Here is a 26,522-nt window from a genome sequence, read left to right as displayed (position 1 = left end):
TCTGTAGGCTGTGGTTTACTTGGCCTGTTTCTCTCCTGTCATCCTGTCCTACTGTATTCAAAATTTTCTTTTTGCAGGGAGCCTTGGAATTAGTTTTCCTTGAACTTGGCACTTTGTCCTAGATTTTGGCTTTGGTTTGACTATATTTTGCAATATTACCATGATGGCATTTAAATTTTCTCAATTTTCCTGCATCTTGTTAGATGTACTGGTTTCCCTAGTGATTACAATATTTATTGGAATCTTCTCAACATACAGGAAGATGACTAGGGATAATAATGGAAGGTTGCTCCAGTACAGTTACAACACTGGCATCCACCTGACATTGCACACACTGTCTTCAGTTGCTTCATCAATGACATTCCCTCCATCATGTCTGAAATGGGGATGTGCAATTGTTAATGAATAAGGTTCAGCACCATTTATGGCTCTCGGAAGCAACCTATATGCAGCAAGACCTGGACGACATCTAGTAATTAACAAAAGTAGAAAAAGCTCAGAAGATATGGCAGCATCTGTGAAGAGAAATCAGTTAATGTTTTGGGTCGAGTGACCCTTTCTCAGAACTATTCTGAGGAAGGGTCACTCAACCTGAAAAGTTAACTGGCTTGTCTCCTCAGATCCAGCAATTGGTTTTTGTTCCTGATTTTCAGCATCTGCAGTTATTTTTGATTTTTTTTTTTAAAACATCTGGTAAGTCACAATTAGCATTTGTGCCACACAAATGCCAAGCAATGATCGTCGCCACCAAAAGAACCTAATATTCTCCCTTGACATTTCAGGGTTACCATCGACTAGAAACTGAATTGGACAAGGCATTCATAAAAAGCCTCTGATCTGTTCTTGCAGCTGTATTCTGTGGCAAGTAAACCACTCCTGTCTCCCCAGTGCCTGTCTCACATCCATAAGGCTAAATTGAAGTGTTGCCATCACTTAATATCCCAGTGTTAAGATCGGGTGGGGGGGGTGCCATTGAGCAGAAAGTGATCTGGACCAGCCATACAAATACAGTGGCTACAAGAACAGGTCAGAGGCTAGGAATACTGCAGCAAGTAATTCAACACTTGACTCCCCCAAAACTTGTCCAATATCTTCCAGTGCTGCAGTCAGGACTGTGATGGTATACTCCTCACTTGCCTGGATGAGTGCAGCTCCAACAACACTTGAAGCTTGACACAATCCAGGACAAAGTAGCCCTCTTCATTGGCACCACATTTACATGCCTCCACTGCTTCCATCACTAATGCTAAGTAGCAGCAGTGTGTAATATCTCCAAGATGTACTGCAGAAATTCACCAAAGACTCGCCAGTTGCACCTTCCATACCCACATCCACTACCATGTAGAAGGATAAGGACAGCAGGTACGTAGGATCAACACTTGCAACTTGGAAAAATATCACCATTCCTTCAGTGTCCATGGATCAGAGTCCTGGAATTCCTTCCCTGGTGGCATTTTGGCTCTATCTACAACAGCATGGATTGCAGCAATTCAAGAAGGCAGCTCACAATCATTTCCCCTAAAGCAACTAGGAATGGGAAATAAATGCTGGCCCAGCCAGTAATGCCCATGCCCTGTGAATGAATAAAATTGTTGGAGTGTAATGGATTGCAATCCCTTTGTCTGGCTGAATGCAGCGCTGGCAATATTTGAGAAGCACAACACCACAGGACAACATGATGTGCAGTAGATGCTGGCCTCTTCATTGTTCATTTCCCTAAACATTTGGGGGAAAGAAAGGAGAAAAGACAGGTCTCTGGTACATGAAACCCCTCTTGGTTGATTGAATTTATTCAAAGGAGCATGGTTTGGAGCAGTGCTATGGAATTGTTGAGCAAGAAACTCCAAAACACTTTGAGAAGCAGACTGAGATCGTTTGGTTGTGTTGAACATTTAATGTAATGGGGCGTAGTGACTGGGAATTCTGATCAAATGTATTGTTTGCTATGATGACCAAGAAAAGGACACCGTTTAACAAATGGGGGCATAATCCTGGAATTGGAGAAAGAAGTCAAATATTGATCTGTGTTGGAGGCAACAAATTCAGCAACCTTTGTTTAACTGACGCCTTATAAACCTGTGTTCTTGATAAACTAGCTTAAACCAAATATTTCAAATACTGCCAAGTTTATGATATTCTGTCCAGTTATTATGCCTTTTAGTTTATTTACCTCAGTGTAAATATACTTGTTCAATTGAATGGCAACAAATATCAGCAGTTGATTCAATTTTGAGTCAATTTCTCCTCCAATAGAGTGATCTACCACGTCCGAATAATCAGTGACTCTGAAAGAGAATACTCTTTGGCACGTTTTAATCCAAAGTTGCGTTGTGAAAGTGAGGTATGCTGTAAATAATGTATAACAGTGATGTGTATACCCTCCTGTATTACGTTTGTGTTATTGTGTGTTTATATTGATTATGTGGACCTCTTGACTATCCGGAATATTTGACAACCGGCACACTCCTTGTCCCGTCAGTGCCAGTTAATAAAACGTTTGCTGGGAATTCAAGTACTGTAGATGGAATTGAAATTATACATTAGATTGAAAGCAAGACTGAAGGGTGGTAATTTTTAAGTTGCTTTTTATATCTTATGCTTGGCCCATGATAGAATTAGTGCAAGAGGAATGAAATTAATGATGTAATGTTTAAAATACTTATTGCAGAGAAAAATTAGTCAATTCTGAAAGTATTATTTTAAAAACTGAATTCGGAAAAAGGGATATATTAAAACGTTCAAAAATTTTGAAGCTTTAGCATTATATGAATGAACAGTACACAACTTTGGGGAGCACCAAGTTTACATGGTTAGAAGTCAAACCAAATTGTATGACATAGGTGGCTTAATATTGACAGAACTGGGAACATTTATTGCAGAGAAGGAGATTTGTTATGTGTTAAGATAGCATTGTTAATGAAAATATTCGACTTGTGCATAGGAATACATGTAGCTCATTCAGTCCTTGAAGTTTGTTCTGCTGTATTTCTGCTGTTTCCATATTATTCCTATATTCTGATATATTTAGAGTTATATTGACAACTTCTCTCAACTTGCCAAACGGCCAGGCTACCTCTGCCTTCTGGAGCAGAGAATTCCAAAGATTTGCCAGCCTGAGTGAAGAGGTTTCTTCTACCCATGAGGGTATTCTGGTGGTTCAGTGGCGAATAGGAAGTGAAGAAAATGGCAGTGCAGTCACTGTCTAAAATTACATATACAATGATGTAATGCTTAACACAAGTAAAACGAAGAACTGTCGACTGAAGATAGGAAGCGAAAACAGAAATTGCTGATGAAAGTCAGCAGGTCTGGCAGCATCTCTGGGGAGAAAGCAGAGTTAATGTTTCAAGTCTGGTGACTTCTTCAGCATCCCTGAATGTTTAACGAGCCTTGTTAGAAATATCCAAGTGTATGCCTACAGGGCATGAGACAAATGAGTTGTAACTACTCTTGTCCTCCCACCATTGGGAGCAGCCTTTCCCCATTGACTCTCTCCAAGCCCTTTTTTTTAAATATAATTTTGAATATCACTATAAAACATCCCTTCAGACTTCTCTTCAATCAAGCGATAAAACTTTTCCAATCCTTATGTATTTGAAGTAACTGATCATTTCACTTCACTGGAGTTAATCTTGTGAACTTTCTTTTCCGTACTTTCTTCAATGTCTTTGCAGCCTTGCTAAAGTGTAGTGCGCATAACTGAACACAGTACTCAGTTGACACCAAATGAATATTCTACCAAGTTTTGGGTCCTCCTTGCAGTTGACTCTGTCCCAGTTAATAATGATCTGAAGGTGTAGCACTCTGAAAGCGTGTGCTTCCAAATAGACCTGTAGGACTATAATCTGTTATTGTGTGATTTTTAACTTAATAAAGCCCAGGATACTGTTTATTACTTCTTCACTGCGTGCTTAAACTGTCCTGCGAATTTCAATCACCTGTGCAAACGCTCCAAGGCCATCTGCTTCTGCAATCCCTTTTTCAAAGCTGTACCCTTGTATTTTTGTTATCTATCCATGTTCCTTTAACCAACATGAAGAATTTTGCATTTCACTGGCTCACTGTTCATCCACTCTTCCAACTTGTCTATGTTTTTTAGAACTGCTAAGGTATCCTCCTTGGTTCAGTGTTTCCAAAATTTGTATTGTAGACATATTTTGAAATTGTGCCCTGTATATTGATATCTCACAATTTATAGGACATTAGCAACTTTGCGTTTGGTGTGGTATACAATTTTGGTCTCTTGATTTTAAGGAAGGACACGAATGCATTGAAGGCCATTTAGAGAAGTTTTACTAGACTAAAACCCGAAAGAGCCAGGTTGTCTTGGGAAGATTAAACTGCCAAGGCTTGTGTCCACTGGAATTTAGAAGGAAGAAGCAATTTGATTAAAATATAAAATCCTGAGGAGTCTTAACAGGGTGCGCATGGAAAGATGCTTTCTCTGGGAGGATGTAGAACTGGGAGTCAATAATTAATGGGTTGTCTATTTAAGACAGATGAGGTTAATTTCTTGGGATGTGGGTTGAGTCTTTGGATCCCTTCAAACTGCAATGGTTGTGGAATTAAATATTTTTAAGGCAAAGGTCAAACGATATCTGTGGTAGGCAACAATGAGGAGTTGAGATTTAAAATTCTGAGCCACCCTGTTGAATGCTGGAATGAGCTCAAAGGGCTGAGTGGCCAGTTTCTCATTCTTACATTTATGTATGTCAGGGAAAGCAAGGTTCCCAAAACCAATCCCAGGGAGCTCAGCTACAAACCTCATTTCATAAAGACATCCCAAGACCACTGCAGTTTTCTTTCATATAAAATCTCTAAAGCAGTAAACCGTCCAAAACCTTTACAAGTATATTCCAATTACTTTGGCCACTTCAGAATTTTGGCCAGATGTAGACATACCAATTCTCTAATTTGTTGAGACATTTTTTAAATAAAACTAAGCATAGCTCACGATCTTGGTACTTTTCATAGGCATTCTTATACATTCTTCGGTGCATCCTGATACTTCCCTACAAGAATTATATTGGTGATTTATAGACACAAACCATTAGTGACTGCAGCAAGAGAACCTGAAAGTTTTGGCTCTGTCGAACTGTCCGTTTCAGAACCGAGCATCCTTGCCCTGGACAAATAATGGCATTCTGTATTTGCAAAAATATATTCACTGGGATGAGGGTGTTGCTGGCTGGGCTGTATTTATTGCCCATCCCTAATTGTCCAGAGGACATTTGAATCAACCACATTGCTATGGGCCCAGAGTCATGTGTAGGCTAAAATGACAGACAGAGGTTAGTGAACCAAATGGGTTTTTATGACAATCAACAATGGTTGCATGGTTGTCATTCGCCTGGCTTTTTACATCAGGTTTTTATTCAGTTTAAGTTTCACCGTCTGCCATATTAGAATTTCAAACTACATCCATAGAATGTTAACTGGGGATTTGATCACTAGTCTAGTGGCGTTATCACTACATCCCACTTGTATATTGTACTGAGACAGGTGGTCACCTATGCAGCATGCCAAGCAACTCCTTGCAGTGATTGTATTTGTTCCTTCTGTTTCCTATCTGTAATTTTTTCTGGACTAAAGTTGTTATTCTTCTACTGTGGCTGAACACTGAATTGTCAATTTGCTGTGTTTCTTATATTCCTGTTCTCTTCTTGCAGGCAGAGGTGCTTATGTGATATTTAAGCAGTTTTTGCATGATAACAGTGTCTGCCAAATAAGCAAAGATGCATTTGCTCTTTAATTGGAGAATGCTAAGGATAAATTTTATTTCTTTACTACATTTTCTGCGGAAGAGATACCATGTGACATTTAACAACCGCTTACTTAGGATGAAGTTGTAGCTTGTGATTGTCTCTTATGGTAATTTCCTCACATTACGGATGTTCAACAGTTAAAAACTGACCAGATCCAAGAACTGCTAACTGAGGTCAAATACATTTAAACATGTGACCAAAATGCTTTTTGTTTTTTTTCTGCTTGCATAGCAAGCAATTTTCATGATGCATGGTCAACCATGATGGCTTAGATTTGGCATTTAGATGTAGTTCTTGTGTAAAAATTATCATATTTATAACTCTGCCTGAGCAGGAAATATATATTTGCCCATGCATAACATTTTTCAACTTTTGCTACTTGATTATCTTAGTGTGAAGTTGACTGGTCTTTCATTAGATGTATCCAAGATGACCAGTGCTTATGTGCACAAAATTGAATGCAAACTTGGAAGTCTCAAAGCTGTGTTGATGTTGGATTCAATAATAAATATTGAACAGGTCATCAATGGTGGTATATACCCCATAATGGTATATACTATATCTTGAGCAGCTGAATTGGGTTTCAGCGAAGGTTTATTCGAGGACTGTGCCCCTGACAGATTGTGCTCGTGTGTTGGAAATGGGGCTTAAATTCTCAACTGATGAGAGTTGCCAGTTGCACCTAAGAAACCAAAAACCAAAATTGCTGGTGAAACTCGGGTCTGGCAGCATCTGTGAAGGGAAAGCAAAGTTTTAGTGTCCAGGGACCTGAGAAAGTGACATGAGAAACAGCCAAGTTATAGCTTTTGCTTGTTGAATTCAGAAGCATGTTATACGATGTATCTTTTAACTTTTGATCACAACTACTTTTAAAGCTGCAAAGTTCTATCTTTCAACTGTGAACTGGAGCAGCTGAAGCTGCTTTGTAAATGTATAGTTCTGGTTTACTTAGTAATTTGATTCTTTGAAAAGCTGAAGTGCATGACCAGATGCTTGATAAAGTGTGAAAACCAATTGTGTTGGAGATTGTTAGACCTGATGCTGCTCTTCTGGATGTTTAATTACAGTCCATTGGTATTAATCATATCAATGGAAAAATGTGTCATTCTGTTAACTTTCTGTAGCTATTGAGAGAGAGGATGTTTTATTATTGACCTTTTTATTATTTTCTAATCAACCTGTTCCGCGATGTTATTGCACATCTCTGAAATAGATGGGACTTGAGCCTCAGCCCAGGGGTAGGGACACTACCACTGCAGTACAAGAGGACCATGGGAGGATGGTTCAAAACAGCTGAAAATCCAGCAGAATGTCAAACTATAAACTCTTACTCCAATTCATTATTGTTCATAAACAACTCCCATTAAATGACCACATCACATGTATAATTTCTCTAGTTATTGTATACCTACTTTAAATCTATTTTTTTCTTGATTTTGTTTCAGTGAATGATAGTGTCTAGAAAGGGTATGTCCCTTAAGGAGAGAGGTGCCAATGTCCAACCGGCCTAATTACAATACAGGGGGGTCGCTGCGACGTTCACAGAGGAACACTGCCGGGGCCCAGCCACAAGACGAAGCAACAGGAGGAAGGTAAGTAAAATCATTCTTGAAACTTGTCGTTGTGTGCTGTTCTGTTCTGGCTAACAGTGGGATGGAGGTTTCTATTAGTATGGCATAATAGAGTTCCTGGTTGCCAAGAACTGCCCTAATGTAGCATTCAATGTGAATCTTCTGAGTCCAGTAGAAGAAAGTTGGCTGACAAATCGGGGAAATATGTGGTGGCTCTTGAGGCTAAGAAAGAATGGCGTTAGCTGTAACCTGTATTCAATCTGTGTATTTAGTGGGCTATTCATAAACATCTTCTTAAAGAACATTTACTGAGCAAAGGTTTAAATTTGACTTGGACTGTAGTTAAAATAAGCAAAAATACATTATTGTGGAAATTTTTCCCGTTTAGTATATTGCAGATGTTATTGTTCCATGTTCTCAATGACCTGTGTATGTTTGAGTAATAGAAATGCTTTGTTTTTTTTGTAATAGGTCACAGCCAGAAGAGACGAAACAGAAACCAATTCAGAGTAGGCCAACTTCTAAAGCACCAAAATTGCAGTCAGACACTACCTCTGGACAGTCCAGAGGGTGTGTGTCAAGAAGGTATTTGATATTTTGTAAACAGAATTTTAGCAAATTAATGGGCATCAGTATTTCTGAAGCAAACTTTTGAGCAAGTGGCTTTTGATGCTGTAAAATAAAAATGATGTTTCCATAATGTGCTACTAATTAGAATCTCTATAGGATAATCTGCTGCATTCCTTGATTTGTTTGCTATTCACCTGGAGAACATGAGTACTTATAAACACATTGGCAATTCCAAGCTTCCCAAGTTATTTTGTCATTGTTTTCTATTCTCCTATTTTACTTAGAAATCGATTCCTTTCAGTGTTTTAGTTTTGAGAAAATACTGTTTCCTGTCCCATTGTGTAGCAGATCCAGGAATACCGAAACAGTAGAAAAAAGTTGTCAGTGGTGATGAAAGGTAAATTGAGAACTTAGGCTAAAGGGCCTATCTACGTGCTGTAGACTTCTATGACTGAATGACTCTTGTGCCCCTTGTAAAAGTGCTTCATCAGAACCAGCAAACACTGAAATATGAAAATCTTTGATGCATTTGAAAAATTAGATTTAGCAACAAAATATGATTGCATTATATTATGTCCTGCAGTTTCTTGGCACAAGTGAGGGGCAGTCTCATCAACTGCTGTTGGAAATTTTCAGCCTCTTATCTTACTAGGAATGATTTTCATTAGGAAATTGCTTTGTTTTGATTTTGGTTGATTCCAATTTGTGACTTGCTCTTCAATGTGAAAAGTTATACTTTTAGCAAAGTTTTCCACGACCTAGGAATTAAAACGCAATCCTTTTAAAGGTAATCTGCAGTAAATGTGAAACTTCAATATCTGTATCCTTAAATCTGCCACTTGCAAACAAAACCTGGATAATTTTGATTTGCAACATTAGAGCAGGATTGGACTTAGCATTTCCTGTTGGGGAAGTTTCCAGCATTAAACCCTTGGCTTTAAGTTTGGGTTTCTCCAATTGTCTGCTGGTCTCTCTGATTATATGCTAAGTATTCCAAAGAAAACATGAACGTCTCCACCCCTAGGGACAGGAAGTTTCAGTAGGCCATTCCATTTTTACAGGCTGGTAGGTCTTTCAGTGGTATTCCATTTTAGCTTAACTCCATTAAGGAGGAAAACTTAACAACTTACTTACTTTGCGGCGGCACGGTGGCACAGTGGTTACGCCAGAGACCCGGGTTCAATTCCCGCCTCAGGCGACTGACTGTGTGGAGTTTGCACATTCTCCCCGTGTCTGCGTGGGTTTCCTCCGGGTGCTCCGGTTTCCTCCAAAGATGTGCCGGTCAGGTGAATTGGCCATGCTAAATTATCCGTAGTATTAGGTGAAGGGGTAAAATGTAGGGGCATGGGTGGGTTGCACTTCAGCGGGTCGGTGTGGACTTGTTGGGCCAAAGGGCTGTTTCCACACTAAATAATCTAATCTTAAAATAAAGAAGGCATCTAAGAAATTAGATGCTTGGAACATTACTTCATACTTTCCACCGTATGTGATTTTAGGATGACTGTATATTGCATGCAGTTTTGAAATGTTTGCAGCAGAAATGTTTTAACTATAGTCTTTTGCAGAAAGTTTAAAGTATGCATATGTGTTTGATACTGGTATGGAAGGAAGAAATTTGCAAATTTGGCAGCACCATGCTTGTGAAGATCTTGGAACTTGGGAATTAAAAGTAGCTGTTACAAAAATGCACTGTTTAAATTCTGCAGCCTTATTAAGGTTCTGCTTGCTTACTGTATTCGTAGTTAAATATGTAACCTTTGTCATAAACATGCATTGTAATCTTTAATGTTTCCTTCTCAGGAACTCTAGGAGTTGTAGCTCTTCATCTGTTGCTTCTGTGACACAGCAAGACGATAGCATTAGGCCAGAACGACCCAAAACTGGGCAAACTAAAAGGGACAGCTCCAGAAGCAGTTTGAGAGGTGTGAAACGTGGTCCGAGCCCTGATTACAGCAGTTCAAACTCCACCTGCTCTGCAAAAAGGCCCAAAGCACTTCAACCCTCAGAAAATCCTACTGAAACACAAAAACACAAGTTGCAAACAAAGTCCCCAAAGAAAAGGAAGTCTGTGCAAGATCAGATAAGAACTGCCCCGGCAGCCTCCACAAGCAAGGCCCAGAGTAGAAAACAGACTGGGCCGATCAGTGCCTCCCCCTTTCAAAAAAGGAAAAAGGTTGAAAGTACAACTTCTGTAAACAGTGATTCTGTGGCTGACTCGATCAGTGCTGAAGAGAGGTCTGCAAAACCAACCAAGCTGGCTTCAAAATCGGCGACCTCAGCCAAAGCTGGGTGTAGCACTGTCACTGATTCTTCTTCTTCTTCTGCATCAACATCATCCTCCTCTTCTGCTACTGTTTCTGGTGCTGTGCCTCAGGGAGCCAGGCTAAAACAAGGAAAAGATCAGAATAAGGCTCGTCGCTCCCGCTCGGCCTCGAGTCCCAGCCCTCGCAGAAGCAGCCGAGAAAAGGAGCAGAATAAAACTGGTGGTTCCTCTAAATTTGAGTGGGCTGCTCGTTTTAGCCCTAAAGTTAGTCTGCCAAAAGCAAAACTGTCACTTCCAGGGTCTTCCAAATCGGAGACTTCAAAGCCAGGGCCTTCAGGCCTACAAGCCAAGTTAGCTAGTGAGTTAATGAAATTAATTGATTTGTGTCTGGGATTGGCAGTGTCAAAAATGTTTTTAAAAACCTTTTTTGTATTAAAGTCTAGTTTTGGAATTATTGTTCCAGTTTATGAACCAATCAGTAATGCTGAACTAACCAAAATTTGAAGTGGTGCAAGTCAGCTAAACTTAGCTGTTGTATAAGCTGTGATCCAGACTTGTTAGAAGCACAAAATATAATCCTTGCTGATATGTGCTGCTCTGTTTAAAGCAGTGTGCCATGCCTCAGGTAACTTCCTGTAGCAAACATGGCAAAAATTTTACAACTGTATGATTTAATAGTTGAAACTCAAGTGCCTTAAGATATTTGACCTTTTTTGAAATAAACACCTGGCCTTGTGCTGACAATTATTGCTGACCCTACAGCTTCCCCAAGCAAGAAAAGGATTTGAAGTCTGTCCCTTGTTGAGCACCTAATTTTACTGTATATTCAACTAGTGTCAAGTTTATGACCTTTGGTCTATGTTCTTGCACGTCCTTAGCATAGGTAATTAATCTGGATTTTATCCTCGTGTGTCTTTATTAAAATGAAATGCTGCATCAATAACTGAGTTCAATTTTTGTTTGTTTAAATGAACTTAATTTCAAAATAGTTTAAAGAAGCTTGCATGTTTTAACTCCCTGAAATGCTGAACTATACCCTGGTATGAGCAGTATTATGATAAATACAACATTCTTCAAAGAATAATTTTGGCAAGTAAAGGTAATATGACCCTTGGAGTCTACTGGAAGGAAAGCTGCTTTAAAAGGATAATTTTAGTTATGATGACCTTATTAATAAAGTTAATTTTTTAAACTGAAAAGAGATGGTTCATTTCTGAAGAAGCAACAATGACTGACTAATTATAGGGACTTCACAAGGAGGATTTTCTTATCCCTGTATGATAAGAAATGAAGCATTATTTTGGTGTTAAGACTTGGAGGTGGGGGATGGCGGGGTGAACAATGAATATTCTAAACTTGGTGTTTTGGATATTATGCAACCATACCAATTCATAAACACTCACACATCCTTTTGTTCATTTTAACTGTCCAATGGCCATTTTATTGAACCTTGCTGTAAAATTAAGCTAATTAGTTTGAACTTTAAGGGCAGCACAGGATAAATTGCAATGCAAGTTGATAGAAATTTTACTTTGAAAGTCTTTAGTGTATATTAGCAAACTCTCTGCCAACATGCCATTGTAAAAGCTTTTATGTTATTAGAACGGCACAGGTATTTCTCCCTGATGTACATTTTCACTGATTTCTACTGTTGAACTTTTTAAAGGCTTAAGAAGGTCCACTAAGAAGCGCAGTGAATCCCCACCAGCAGAGCTCCCCAGTTTGAGGCGGAGCACACGGCAAAAGACCACGGGCTCGTGTGCTAGTACCAGGTAATCCTTCTAGAATTCAACATGTGTATGGAACTGTAGTGCAAGCACATGGCAGCTTGCATGACCTTAAATGGTCTTTTATGTTTATGCCTTAGGTATGCAGAAAGTTGCAAATTTCAGAAAGGCAGCTGAAACTTTAGTTTTAACAAGTCTGATTCACTCAGTCTTTAACCAATGTAAAAACTGTAGCTCGATTCTGAAGGACCTTCCTCTTCACACACAAACCCTTATGAATTGTCCTGATGAGCACAAGACTGAAAGCTTTGACAAAATGTCTTTTTCAGCACTAGTTATGTTCTCTGCTGTCAAATAGTTGTATCCTTAAGTTGGAAAGTTGTTTTATTTTGGCACATTAAATTCCCATATTATCAAATTAAAACCAATCGATCTTAAAACCTAACAAATATAAACTGGTTTTATTGTTTGCAGTCCATTTTACTCACCACTCACTGATTAACCCTCTTGATTGCTGTAGAGCCTCTCGCCACCCCTTTTGGCTTAAAACTCTTGTCACTTTCTGATTAATCCTCTTGCTGATCCTTGGACTTGTGACCTCCCTTGTTTCTTAACCCATCCTTTTGCTGCCAGTGTTCTCTCCCACCTCCCCCTCTTGTATCCTCACTGTGACTTGTACAGATGAGTGACAAGTGGCAGGAAGAGCAACTTCAACTTGCAAGAGGTAAGTTCTCTTCAAGTGAATTCATGATCAATTCCATTTTTTTGGATCAGAAATTTCTTCATCCACACCCTGCCAGGGTTTTAAAGCCCATTGGGTGAAACTTCCAGATGCAGCGTGTAAACAGGCTGAATAGTACAGGTTGATGCTTCCCTGGTTTTACCGCAGTGAGTCCTTTCCCAGCCTAGTGTCTCAATATACTCCATGTATGAGTGATAGCATTGTCTCCTTGTCAGGATCTGTTACCAGGAGATGACTTCCCCTTTGAAACGTTGATCCAGAATCCGCTAGGAGAACTTACCTCTTGCAAGTTGAACTGACCTCTACCTGTGCATATCTCAGTCTGCAATTGCTGTGAAGGCTCAGGAGAGGCGAGTGGGGATGCTGATGAAACAAGAATTAGCAAGAAAGCTGGGTTAGGGTGGGCAGAGGCTATAAGCTAGAAGGTCATCCGTGAGGGTTGATCAGGCAATAGCTATGGAAACTGCTCCAAAATGATGATACAGCAGATTAGCAGGAGCTAAGACTAAAACAAATCTTTCTGTATACTACATGAAAATACAGGGCCACTAACTGACCATTGTTTTGTATTAATGTTAAAGGAGAATGCTAGAACTGATTTAGAATGACTTGTTGCAAAGTATCATTGAATTATTTTTGTAAATAACTAGCAGAGGCCCAAACAACATTGGCAATCACTTAGCATCTTCTGTTGCCATGGTAGTTATTTAAATTCAGGATTTCTAGTCATTCTTCCAAAAAAAATGTTTGGAGTAAATAAGCTGTTCAAAGAATGAATCTAGAAATATAAATGCTAATTTTTTTTGAAAAAGTGGTCATGCAGCTTGTAGAATATAAAAATTTAAGTGGGAACTTAACTTGAGTGGAAAAGAAGTGTATTTGTGTTCAACGTTATTTGAGTTAAATGCTATTTTTCTTGAAGTCTGAGAGTTATAGCTTCAGTTGTGAAGGAAAACATTTTCCTAACTATTTGCCAATTACTGGTATTTTTCTCGATAGATGCTGCTGAGTTTCTCTAACACTTTGCTTTTATGTTTGGTTTCCATCATCCACAGTTTTTTGTTTTTACTTCCTAACAACCATTCGTCCCTGATTAAGTGCTTTGATAAGATTCGGGTTTTGTAGCAACATTATAATTACGCCTTGCTTTAGTCTTAGGTTTCAGTTGGTATATCTGTTGGTGTTGAACTGTGTAGGATCTCTGGAGGGTCTAAACTGTTAACACCTGTATGCAGGTATAGCATTTTTGACTTGAAATGTAGACTAAAATGATGCAATTGGATACAGGGCTAATCAAACTGTTGCAAAAGCAAGATAAATTTGGTGATATTTAGCAATGGTGTTACTTCAGGAGGAGTAGAAATTCCAATTGAAGTTGCCAAGCCCCCTCTCAACTTTGCATGTTTGCATGTGATCACCCTGAATTCCACCAAAGTCCTAAGTAGCAAAGGTCCAAGTTACTGAACTGCTCATTCATAATTTAAGGGGAGGAAATGGCCTTATGGTATTATCACTGTGCTGGTAATCCTAGGGTAACGTTCTGGGCTCACATTGCACAATGGCAGATGGTAGAATTTGAATTGAACAAAAATCTGGAATTAAAATCCAATGATGACCATAAAGCTTTGTTGATTTGTCAGAAAAATCCGATTATGGTTCACTAATGTTTCTTCAGAGGAGGAACTGTTGTCCTTAGCTGGTCTGGCCTACAAATGGCTGGGCCCAAAAAAATGTGATTGACTCATAACTGCCCTGTGAAAAGACCGGTAAAGCATTCTGTTGTGTTCAAGAGCAACTGGGGATGGGCAATGAATGCTGTGCCATCTACCAGTGCCCACAGTGCATTAGTGAATTTAAAAAAAGTGGTAGGATTACCCTCTGCAGGAAGAAATCTAATGAAGTTTCATGTAACACTTCCAATGAATATGGAGACAAAAATTGTGTACAATGCATCGGGTGTCTCATCAAAGGTTGTATAACTGCAGCAAGACTTGTTATTCTCGTCCAACCCCTTTGAAATAAATGTCAACATGCCATTGCCTTGTCCTTGCTTACTGTTCTTGCATGTCAGTGTTCTTTGTACATTAACATTTAGAACGCTCAAACTACTTTAACAAAAAAAAAGTTGTTCTATTCTGAAAGCAGAAAGAATAACTTTGCACTTCACAATATATTCCCACCTCCACCTTGTTTCCTACTTAGTTAACTCACCTATATCTCTTTGCAGCCTCTGTGTTCTTACAGCTTGATTCCCACCTTGCATTGTACTATCACTAAACTTAGATATGTAAATCCAGCTGTTTATCACCCTTCCTGGAAAATAGGTGAATGTGTAGCATTGTTAAATATTTCGAATTGCAATTGCTTTATATCACATAGATCGTGGAAATAATTGTTTTTTTTTCATATAACCACTCCCGGAAATAGTCGGCGAGGCTCTGGCCTGGGCAAAAGAGGAGCATCTGAGGCTCGCCGACAGGAGAAGATGGCAGATCCTGACAACAACCAGGATGGAGCAAATTCGTCTTCACGCACAGAAGATGTACCTCAAGGAGCATCAGGTAGAAAAACAATCCACTATATCCAGGTCTGGTGACTTGAAAGTGAAGTGATATATAACATTTCTCAGAATACAATGTGGCAAAAATGGTTAGTGTAAGATTACGAAATAGTCTAAAACCAATGGAGTTTGGCCATAGATCAGCCATCATTTTATTGAAAGGTGGAACAAGCTGGAGAGACTGAATGGCCTACTCCTATTCTTGTGTTGCAATGCTTCAGTAATATCTAAAACATAGGACATAAAACGTAGTACAGCGCAGTACAGGTCCTTCAGCCCTCCATGCTGCGCCGACCTATGAAATTAATCTGATGCCCATGTAACCTACACCATTCCATTATTGTCCATGTGTATGACCAATACACTTAACATCAGCAAGTCTACTACTGTTGCAGGCAGGCTGTTCCGCGCCCCTACTCTGAGTAAAGAAACTAGCTCTGATATCGTCCTAAACCCTTCACCCCTCAATATAAAGCTATGTCCCCTCGTGTTACCCTTCACTATCCGAGGAAAAAGACTCTCACTGTCCACCCTATCTAAAACTGATTATCTTATACATCTTGATTAAGTCACCTCTTAATCTTCTCTCCAACAAAAACAACCTCGGTTCTCTCAGCTTTTCCTTGTAAGACCTTCCCTCCATACCAGGCAACATCCTAGTAAATCTCCTCTGAACCGTTTCCAAAGCTTCCACATCCTTCCTATAATGTGGTGAACAGAACTGTACACAATACTCCAGGTGCAGCCTTATCAGTGTCTTGTGCAGCTGAAGCATGACCTCGTGGCTCTGAAACTCAATCCCCTACCAATAAAAGCCAACTGACCATATGCTGCCTTAACAACCATATCAACCTGGGTGCCAACTTTCAGGGATTTATGCACCTGGACACTGAGATCTTTGTTCACCTACACTGCCAAGAATTTTACCATTAGCCCAGTACTCTACATTCCTATTACTTCTTCCGAAGTGAACTACTTCACACTTTTCCGCATTAAACTCCATTTGCCACTTCTCAGCCCAGCTCTCCATCTTTTCTATGTCCCTCTGTAACCCATAACATCCTTCGGCAGTGTCCACAATTCTGCCTACTTTCGTGCCATCTGCAAATTTACTAAACCATCCTTCTACACCCATGTCCAGATCATTTATAAAGATGGCAAAAAGCAATGGCCCCAATACAGATCCTTGCGGCACACCGTTGGTAACTGAGCTCCATGACGAACATTTCCCATCAACCACCACCCTCTGTCTTCGTTGAACTAGCCAATTTCTGATCCAAACCACTAAATCACCTTCAATTCTGAATCTCCATGTTTTGTGTAATATATGGAAGGAGATCATTCAGCTAATGATGTCCATGCTGACCAAAACACACCCAGATGCCCTTTCTAATCTCATTTTTCTGCACATGGTCCATAGCCCTGCAGCTTATGGCATTAGTGGTACAGATCACAGTTCTTTTTAGGGTCCAGGCACCTCCACTGACTGCATAAAAACATCTTTCTTCACGTCCCCTCCATTCCCCCTGCCACTTAGCCCCTGTATCTATGAGCCCTGTTTATTGAACTCTGCTACTCTTGTCTACTCTGTCTCTATCCCTCGTAATTTTGTATATCTCAAATCAAGTCACCACTCCGTCTTCTCTGTTCTGAGGAAAACAGCATCAATCTCCAATTTCTACTAAATCTTCTATGCGCTCTTTACAGAGCAATGATGTAATGTAGTGACCAGAACTATGTGCACTATTGCAGTTGTGGCATCATCATATCCCTACTTCTGTATTCTATGTCCCTGCCAGTGAAGGAGAGTATTCCACGTGCCGCCTTTACAACCTTACCTACCTGTACTACCTTTACAACCTCGCCTACCTGTTTTAGTGACGTGCACTTGCACGGCTAGATCTCCCACTTCACCTACCCCCCCTCAGTATATTCCTATTTATTGTGTATTCCCTTTACTGTTTGACCTCCCTGAATGCATTGCCTCACACTTTTATCACAGTTGAAGTCCATCAGCCACTTCCCTGACTACTTCACTAACTTATCTGTATCATTTTGGAGCTTACAGCTATCCTCTACATAATCCACTACACGGCCAATTATTGTGTTTTCTGCAATTTTCCCAATTTCTCTCTCTTCTCTTCCCCACCCCCCCATGTCCAAATCCAAGCCATTAATGTATAAAACAAAGAGCAGGGACCCCAACACCAAGCCCTGTGGAGCCCCACTTGAAAGAGCTTTCCATTCGCAAAGACAGCCATTGGCCATGACCCATTGTTTCCTGTCACTAAGCCAACTTTGGGTTCATTTCAACACATTACCTTGTATCCCATAGGCTTTTACGTTTTTGACCAGTCCATCACGTGGGATCTTGTCAAATGTCTCACTAATATCCACTGCACTATTCCCCTTGATCCTTCCTGTCACTTTGTCAAAGAATTCAATCAAATTTGTAAGACATGACCTTCCATTAAAGCCATGCTGACTATTCCTGACTAGAGTCATACAGCATGGAAGCATACCCTTCGGTCCAACCTGTCCATGCCGATCAGATATCCCAACCCAATCTAGTCCCACCTGCCAGCACCCAGCCCATATCCTTTCTAAGCGGCAATTTATCTGATCTCCCAGGATTGATTTTAACAATTTACCAATCAAAGTAAGATTAACTGGCCTGTAATTGTTTGATATTTCCTTTGAACGTCTCACTGTTTGGCATGTCTGTAACGTACTTCTAGTGGTGTGACTGTCCCTTTTTATATTTCCAAGGTCAATGCATTAAGCCTCATTTGTTCACCCATTTAGTATATCATCCCTTCTCAAACTATAATTGATTCTTTAACCAATACTGTTACACTTTTTTATTGTCAGCCATTCTATTCTGCCTGAAATTTTTTCTGTATATCCAGGGAATTTAAGCTGCCAATTTTGCTCCTACTTTAACCAGGTTTACCTTAGACACATGGCAGCAATATGCCATTTCTATATCTGTGCCCTTAGTTCATCTGCCTTGTTGGTAATACGGTTTGCATTGAAGTATGAATAGCTCAGCCCTGTCAGTTTCCTTTGGACACTTGGTAAATCCTCACTTCATTTGTCTTTTGGAGTTGCTGACTCCATCACTATCTCCCGTTTCCTGATCTGAATCTGAATCTGACTCCTCTAAGCCAACGCTCTGGTTCCCAACTCCAGTTTCTAGTTTAGAAACCTCACCAGTGGAACTCACAAAACCCCCATGAGGCTGTTTTGTCCCAGCTCTGCCCAGATGCAACCCATTAGCCTGTACAGGTCCCACCTTCCCCAGAAACACTCCCAATGCCCCAAGAATCTAAACCCCTCTCGAATAAACCATTTCGATTGCCATGCATTAATCTGAGCTATCTGCTTATTCCTGCTCTCACTAGCACATGGCATTGGGAGTAATCTTGACATTACTACATTTGAGGTGCTTAATGTATCTCCTAAATTCCTATATACTACTTTCAAATCTACATCCATTTGTACCATGATCATTTGGCTGTTTGCTCTCCCACTTAAAGTGACCTCTCTGACCCTGGCACCAGGCAGGCAACATGTTATCCTGGCCCCTCATCTGTAACCACAGAAGTAGAGTCTGTGCCCCTTACTATTGACTGTCACTGTAGCCCTGACACTCATTTCCTCCCCTTCTCTGCAGCAGAGCCAGCTGTGATACCATGACTTGGCTAATGCTGCTTTCCCCTGAGAGGCCATGTCCCCAGTATCCAAAGTGGTATATCTGTTTAAGAAGGGAATGGCCACCAAGGGCTCCTTGACTTCCTTCCTGACTCTTGTAGAATCGTACAACACAGAAACAGACTTCAGTCCAACTAGTCTGATGCTGAGCCTATTTCCTAACTAAAGTAGTCCCACCTGCCTGCTCCTGGCCCATATCCCTCCAAATTGGTCATATTCATGTACTTATCCAAATGTCTTTTAAATGTAATTGTTCCCACATTCACCGCTTCCTCAAAGTTCATTCCACACACTAATCATCTGTGTTTAAAAAAAAAAGCCCCCATGTCTTTTTTTAAAAATCTCTCTCTCCTCTCACTTTAAAATGTGCCCCCCGAGTCTTGAAATCGTCTTTCCTAGGGAAAAGTCAATAGCCATTAACACTATCCAGTTGCTTCTCAATCTCCTATGCTCCAGTGAAGAAAACCCCAGCCTATCCAGCCTTTCTTTATAACTCAAACGTTCTATCCCCACCAACATCCTGGTAAATCTCTTCTAAATCCTTTCCAGCTTGATAATATCCTTCAATAACTGGGCAACTGGAACTGGACAGTGTTCCAGAAGACAGTGTCCTGTACAGCCTCAACATGACTTCCCAGCACAAAGGACTGAGCAATGAAGGCTAGCATGTGACGCAAACTTTGAAGAAATACGTACGCACACCCCGATATCGTTCTTCTACAAAATTACCCAAGGCCCTACCATTAATTGTATGAGCCCTATCCTTGTTGTACCAAAATGCAATGCCTCTTATATATCCAGATTGAACTCCATCTGCCATTTTTCAGCCCATTGACTTATTTGATCAAAATTCTTTTGTAATCTTGGGAAAACCTCCTTCACTGTCTCTACTATGCCACTAATTTTGGTGTCGTCCATAACTGGAAACATCCCTAATAAGACCATTATACACAGGAGGAGGAATTAGGCCATTCAGGTGCCATCAAGTCTGCTCTACCATTCAATCATGGCTGATGGGTTTCTCAACTCCATTCTCCCACTTTCTCCCTATAGCCCTTGATTATTACCTTGATACTCAAGAACCTATCTATCTCGGTCTTAAATATACTCAATGACCTGGCCCCCACAACCTTCTGTGGCAATGAATTCCATAGATTCATCAGACTCTGGCTGAAGAAGTTTCACCTTATCTCCATTCTAAAGGGTCTTTCCCTTTACTGTAAGGCTGTGCCTTTGGGTACTAGTTGCTCCTTCCAATGGAAGTAACTTCCCAACATCCACTCTGTCCAGGCCATTCAGTATTCTGTATGTTTCAATTAGATCCCCCCTCATCCTTCTAAACTCCATTGAGTATCAACCCAGAGTCCTCAAACGTTCATCGTGCTAAGCTTTTCATTCCTGGGGCCATTTTCGTGTACCTCCTCTGAACACACTCAAAGGCCAGTGCATCCATCCTGAGATACAGGGCCCAAAACTGTGCACAATACTCCATTTTCCCACATTGCACAACAAGAGTACGTTATGGGTCTGAGGTCTTCTGTCATGACTTATCTTTAGATTAAGCTAGTTACTCTTTCTTAGACAATTAAGATAGGGACCTTCCCTCGTTTGAATCACTACTTTTATAATCAAAGGTCCCTGCCTTTATTTAAACCACTGTACTTTTAAAAACTGTACAAACGTACTCTCCAAGTATACCTTAGCAATTTACTTTCTGTTGGGACTATGTCACTTCCTGAACTGTCTGAACTGAGATGGACATTACACTTGGTGTTTTAGGTTCACGTAACTCCCTGTTTTCGTCCAAAACACTAAAGTGTCCTTAGAGTCATAGAGATGTATAGCATGGAAACAGGCCCCTCGATCCAACCTGTCCATGCCGACCAGCTATCCCAACCCAATCTAATCCCACCTGCCAGCACCCGGGCTATACCCATCCAAATGCCTTTTAAATATTGCAGTTGTACCAACCTCCTCCACCACCTCTGGCAGCTCATTCCATACACGTACCATCCTCTGCATGAAAACGTTGCCCCTTAGGTCTCTTTTATATCTTTCCCCTCTCACCCTAAATCTATGCCCTCTAGTTCTGGACTCCACCACTCCAGGGCAAAGATCATGTCTATTTATCCTATCCATGCCCCTCATAATTTTGTAAACCTCTATAAGGTCACCCTTCAGCCTCCAATGCTCCAGGGAAAACAGCCCCAACCTATCCAATCTCTCCTTCTAGCAATAATCCAACATCCTTGTAAATCTTTTCTGAGCCCTTTCAAGTTTCACAACATCTTTCCGATAGGAAGGAGACCAGAATTGCATGCAATATTCCAACCTGCTCTCTAAAGTCTCTCCGTTTAGCAACGTTCCCTAGGACCTTACCATTAAGTGTCCTGCTAAGATTTGTTTTCCCAAAATGCAGCACCTCGCATTTATCTAAATTAAACTCCGTCTGCCACTTCTCAAGCCACTGGCCCGTCTGAGGTAATCTTTGCTGTCCACTACATCTACAACTTTGGTGTCATCTGCAAACTTACTAACTGTATCCCTTATGCTTGCATCCAAATCATTATATAAATGACAAAGTAGAGGACCCAGCACTGATCTTTGTGGCACTCCACTGGTCACAGGCCTCCAATCTGAAAAGCAACCCTCCACCACCACCCTCTGTCTTCCACCTTTTCCAGCCAGTTCTGTATCCAAATGGCTAGTTCTCCCTATATTCCATGAGATCTAACCTTGCTAATCAGTCTCCCATGGGCAACCTTGTCGAATGCCTTACTGAAGTCCATATCGATCATATCTACCACTTGCCCTCATCAATCCTCTTTGTTACTTCGCAAAGCAGCATCCAAGGCATTCATGAGTGGGGAACTATAATGCTGCCCTGCTTGATGTTTTATCTGGCTTCATTATTGAAAAATGGGATGTTTTTAGTGCATCAAGTGTCATCAGCTCATCTCAAATGTGGGATGAATTTGATAACTCTTTTTTGGGAAAATTCAACAGTTCTGAAATGCTTTGGAAAAACTCGGCAGGTCTGGCAGTATCTGTAGAGAGAGAAGCAGAATGCATGTTTCGAGTCCAGTGATGCTTCAAAGCTGTTCAGATGCTGCCAAACCTGTTGAGTTTCTCCAATTTCAGTTTGTTTTTGCCAGAATTCCAACCTCTGCACTTTTATTTTTATGTTAAAATGCTTTGGTGTTGCCTAAAGGTCGCCTGAGAAAATTACATTTATTCAATAGATCATTTAATTGAACTGTTGTTAGTATGCTGCTTTCATTTCAAAACAGCAACCACTCAACATTAGCCATTCACATTTGATTCTCTGCATATCAGTTGATCCCTGAGGATTCTTGCACTGTGGTAGTGCCCCTGTCTCTGGGCCACGAGGCTTGGGTTCAAGTCCTACCTGCTCCAAAGGTGTGTGATAACATTTCAGGACACGTTGATTTAAAGCAGAATAGAATCCCCATACGCCATTTTGTCCATCGGGGCTACACTGACCCTTAAAAGACCACTAGTTAGATCTGCCCCACCCTGTGTTAACCTGTTTTTCCAAGGTTTCACACAATAGATGCAATTCCCACACACCGACTTCTGCAAACAGTTAAAGTTTATTAAAGCCTGTACAAGCTCGGTGACCCCCTTTGACCCGCTTTGCAGGTGTGTGAAGTAGAGTCAAAGTGAGGCCCTGAGCAAAGAAAACGCATCCCCTTTGTACAGGTCTGTTGGTCATGCTCCCAGATACTCTGGCTACTCTCCCACTGTCACATGCCACTCAAGACAACCCTGGTCCCCCTCAGTCACATGTTACCCCAGCGACAATGGTATGATGCGATCATCCTCTGAAATAATGTTAATGCCCTGATCCTGGGGAATTGTTATGCAGATGATTTCATGACTCCATGATTCTCCAAGACAACGAAGGTGTGCCATACCTAGTTTTAGGGGATGGCCAGAAAGTATTTCTGAATGGAAGAGATTTAAATTGACAATGGTAGGGGGAGTAGCAGCAAATGACTATAATTCACACTTCATTTAGACACAATGGATAGTCATCCACATTCCTGTGTGCTACCTGTGAGACAATGTCGCCCCCATCCACTTCCAGAATGTTCAGCTTTGCAGTCTAACTCTACTATTATGTTAATGCCCAGAGAGTCCCATTTAATCTTTGAACATTACACCTGTCCCCATAACCCTACATGTCCTATGAGGTAAAAACAATGACTGCAGGTGCTGGAAACCAGATTCTGGATTAGTGGTGCTGGAAGAGCACAGCAGTTCAGGCAGCTGCTCCTTAGATGCTGCCTACATGTCCTATGGCTAATCCACCTAACCTGCATATCCCTGGACATTTTGGGGCAATTTAGCATGGTCTATCCACTTATATCCCATATCTTTGGACTGTGGGAGGAAATCCATACAGGCATGGGAAGAATGTGTAAACTTCTTGCAGACAGTCAGCCAAGGCTGGAATTGAACCCGGGTCCCTTGCACTGAGAGGTGCCAGTGCTAATCACTATCTACATCTGTAAGTTGATCCTTTTGAAAGGGTTTTTGGAGGCTTTAAAGATTACTTCTGTAGTCTACAGTAACTTAATTTTGTTACACTGAATGCATTTTAATGCAATTTATTGCTTTGTTTACCTCAGCTTCTAGTTCTGTTGCTGGAGCTGTTGGAATGCCAACTTCTGGAGAGAGCGAGTCAGATGATTCTGAAATGGGCCGCCTACAAGGTAAGAAAATACTAAATCAAATTTGTGAAGTGGCCCTCTCCCCATAATCTAAGATCCCTGAAAGTCAGCTGTGTGTTATCTCGCACAGAAAGTTAACTCCATTCCTCTTTGATTGTTGTAAAGAATTTGACAATTTGGTGAGTTGGTTTTGAGGTGCAGATACTGTTATGATGCTGTTTTACAGTTGGTGGGTATTAAGTATGGAAGGAAAGTAAAATTACATAATATGAACCAGCTCATTTGGATTCTAATATTTTATAAATGTCCACTGATTCAGTAAGTTCCTGAATTTTAACAGAATAGTTGCAAAATCTCAACAATTTGGTTTTAAAGTCGCCACTTGCAGTGCCACCTGGACATTAAACTGACATTGCAGGTTAAGTTTTTAATGATCCCTAATTTTTTTTTGTCAGTCGCACAACACTAGGTTATAGACAAACGTGTTTGTTTGAAGCTTTCGGCGCGCTGCTCCTTGTCAGATGACTCAAGGTTGGGATACAGACAGAGTCTAACCCCACACCTTTTTAATGCATTGTCTGAGCTGAGATGTTAGCTGTTTGTTTATGATACCTTCGGTTATCCTGGGAATGTGACTTGAAAGAAGTTCTGGGGTTTACATATTAATGAATGGAAACCTGCAACCCATTCTAAGTGAATAAAGACTTAAAAGCAATTTAGTTTGTTCAATACATCGCATCAGTTGTATGACACTTTTATCTTTTTACATTAAATTATTGTCGTATGGTCCTGCAGTGCTCTGAAAGCTTGTACTTCCAAATGAACCTGTTGGACTATAACCTGGTGTTGTAATCTTTAGCCATACTACTTCACATTTATAGCAGTAGCTGCACTTCAAAACCACTTAATTTGTACCTCTGTGTTGTGGATAACTGGCGAGAGTGAAAGGTGCTACATAATGGTTTTGGTTTCTTGCTGTAATCAATTTGGAAAATGCATAGGGTGCTTTAAATTTGATCTTGAACCTAAAGCTTTCATTGGCAACAAGTTGTATTACATGATAGAACTTCTGAAATCATTGTGATAAGGTTACTATTATTTGCTTGCAATAAGCCTGTATTGTGCATGTTTGATGTTGTGTTATTCATAGGTAATGTACTCTGTTTTTTCTTGCTGTATCTGCATGTTTCATTCTTTCTTGTGCTCTTGTCTGATTCTCCCTCCATCCCAATTTGAAACATTTAAATTAATGTCAATAACATTGCCTTTGTAGGATGTTGTTGCCATGTCTGTGGTATTGGTTTCTCAGGGTGAAAGTTATTTTTGCTCACTTGATAAAAAAAAGTATGTTTATTGCTGGATTACTGCAAAAACACAATTGTACTGGTACCTTTTTGAATGCATTAAGTCATCCCAAGATGTTTCATGGAAAAAAAAATTAACATCAAGCTGCAGCAAAACAGAATGAGATACTTTCATATTGCACTTTGTTAAAACACTGGAAATTGCAATGCTTTACAGCCAGTAATGAACTCTTGTAGTGTCATCACCTATAACATAGAAAATGTGGCATCCAGTTTCTGCACAACAAGCTGTTTAAAGAGTAAGCCTATTCTTGGAGGACAGTGTGCTGATAAAGACAACGCATCAGATGACAACAGATTTAATTTGAACAGTTATTTTTATAGATGAAGACTAAACAGTGTCGGTGAGTTTTGAGAAGATTTGAAGCTCAGGTTGAGGTTCTCCAGAGGCTCACTGATGTTACCCCAGTATGGTGACAAAACATGTGAAAATGAACCTTCCAGCCCAGTGAGCAAACCTACATCCAGCTGAACAGTGTCTTCAGAAGTTGAGAGTTCCAGAGCTTTGCAGCTGAGAGCATGGCTAGATTGGGAGAGTGATCTAAAATCTGGGTTGTTTGAGGCCTGCATTGGAGATGTGAATATCTTGGAGCTTAGAGGGAAGGTTGAGCGCATTGAAGAATTTGGAAGCAAGTGTGAGAATTGATGATAGTGTATGCTTACTTAGGAGCCACTGTAGATGAATAAGAAGAGGGGGGAAGGTTTGTGAAAGTTAGGACAGAGGCAGCTGAGGTTTGGATATCCTCTGTTCTTCCTGTATTAGTTCATGGGATGACGGTGTTGTAGCTCAACCAGCATTTAGTGCTCATCCCTCGTTGCCCAGTGATGTGAATAAATATGAACTCCATCACTGTGGGTCTAGAATCACATTTAGGCCAGACTAGGTAAGGATGGTAGGTATCTTTTCCCTAAAGGGCACCAGTGAATCAGGTGAGTTGTTAGACAATCCACTGTGGTTTCATGGTCTCCATTAGATGTAGTTTTTAATTTCGGATTAATTTATTGAATTCAAATTTCATTTGCCATGGTGGGATCTGGATAATATCACTTAAGTTACTTGGTTGACAAGTGACAAGTAATATCTGCGCCACACGTGCCAGACAATTACCATCACCAATAAAAGACAATCTAACTACTGCCACTTGACATTCAATCGTCTTACTGCGGCACAGTGGCTCAGTGGTTAGCACTGCTGCCTCATGGCGCCAGGGACCCGGGTTCAATTCCCACCTCTGGCAACTGTCTGTGTGGAGTTTGCACATTCTCCCCGTGTCTGCATGAGTTTCCTCAGGGTGCTCCGATTTCCTCCCACAGTCCAAAGATGTGCAGGTTAGGTGAATTGACCATGTTAAATTGCCCATATTGTTAGGTGCATTAGTTAGGGGATTGGGTCTGGGTGGGTTACTCTTCGGAGGGTAGGTGTGCACTTGTTGGGCCAAAGGGCCTGTTTCCACACTGTAGGGAATCTAATCTGCCAACATCCTTTGGGTTACCATTGACCAGAAACTCAATTGGACTCGCCACATAAGCAGTGGCTATAAGAGCAGGT

The 26,522-nt window shown here is 40.6% G+C and overlaps 1 protein-coding gene across 11 annotated transcripts in view; it reads left to right on the top strand.

Annotated features, from left to right (window-relative positions):
• Positions 1 to 26,522, top strand: part of trip12 (thyroid hormone receptor interactor 12) — a 218,931-nt gene that overhangs the window by 77,522 nt on the left and 114,887 nt on the right. For all 11 annotated transcript variants that reach the window (XM_043702805.1, XM_043702803.1, XM_043702807.1 and 8 more), the window contains 6 exons: positions 7,211 to 7,357; positions 7,808 to 7,921; positions 9,707 to 10,527; positions 11,836 to 11,941; positions 15,066 to 15,199; positions 23,568 to 23,651. In XM_043702805.1, coding sequence (XP_043558740.1) covers positions 7,260 to 7,357; positions 7,808 to 7,921; positions 9,707 to 10,527; positions 11,836 to 11,941; positions 15,066 to 15,199; positions 23,568 to 23,651 — 1,357 coding nt within the window. In that variant the 5' untranslated portion in view covers positions 7,211 to 7,259. The remainder of the gene's footprint in view (positions 1 to 7,210; positions 7,358 to 7,807; positions 7,922 to 9,706; positions 10,528 to 11,835; positions 11,942 to 15,065; positions 15,200 to 23,567; positions 23,652 to 26,522) is intronic.

The sequence above is a fragment of the Chiloscyllium plagiosum genome, chromosome 13 (assembly GCF_004010195.1).
Source record: "Chiloscyllium plagiosum isolate BGI_BamShark_2017 chromosome 13, ASM401019v2, whole genome shotgun sequence".
NCBI classification, from domain to species: Eukaryota; Metazoa; Chordata; class Chondrichthyes; order Orectolobiformes; family Hemiscylliidae; genus Chiloscyllium; species Chiloscyllium plagiosum.
This window is presented reverse-complemented; position numbering and strand designations above follow the sequence as displayed.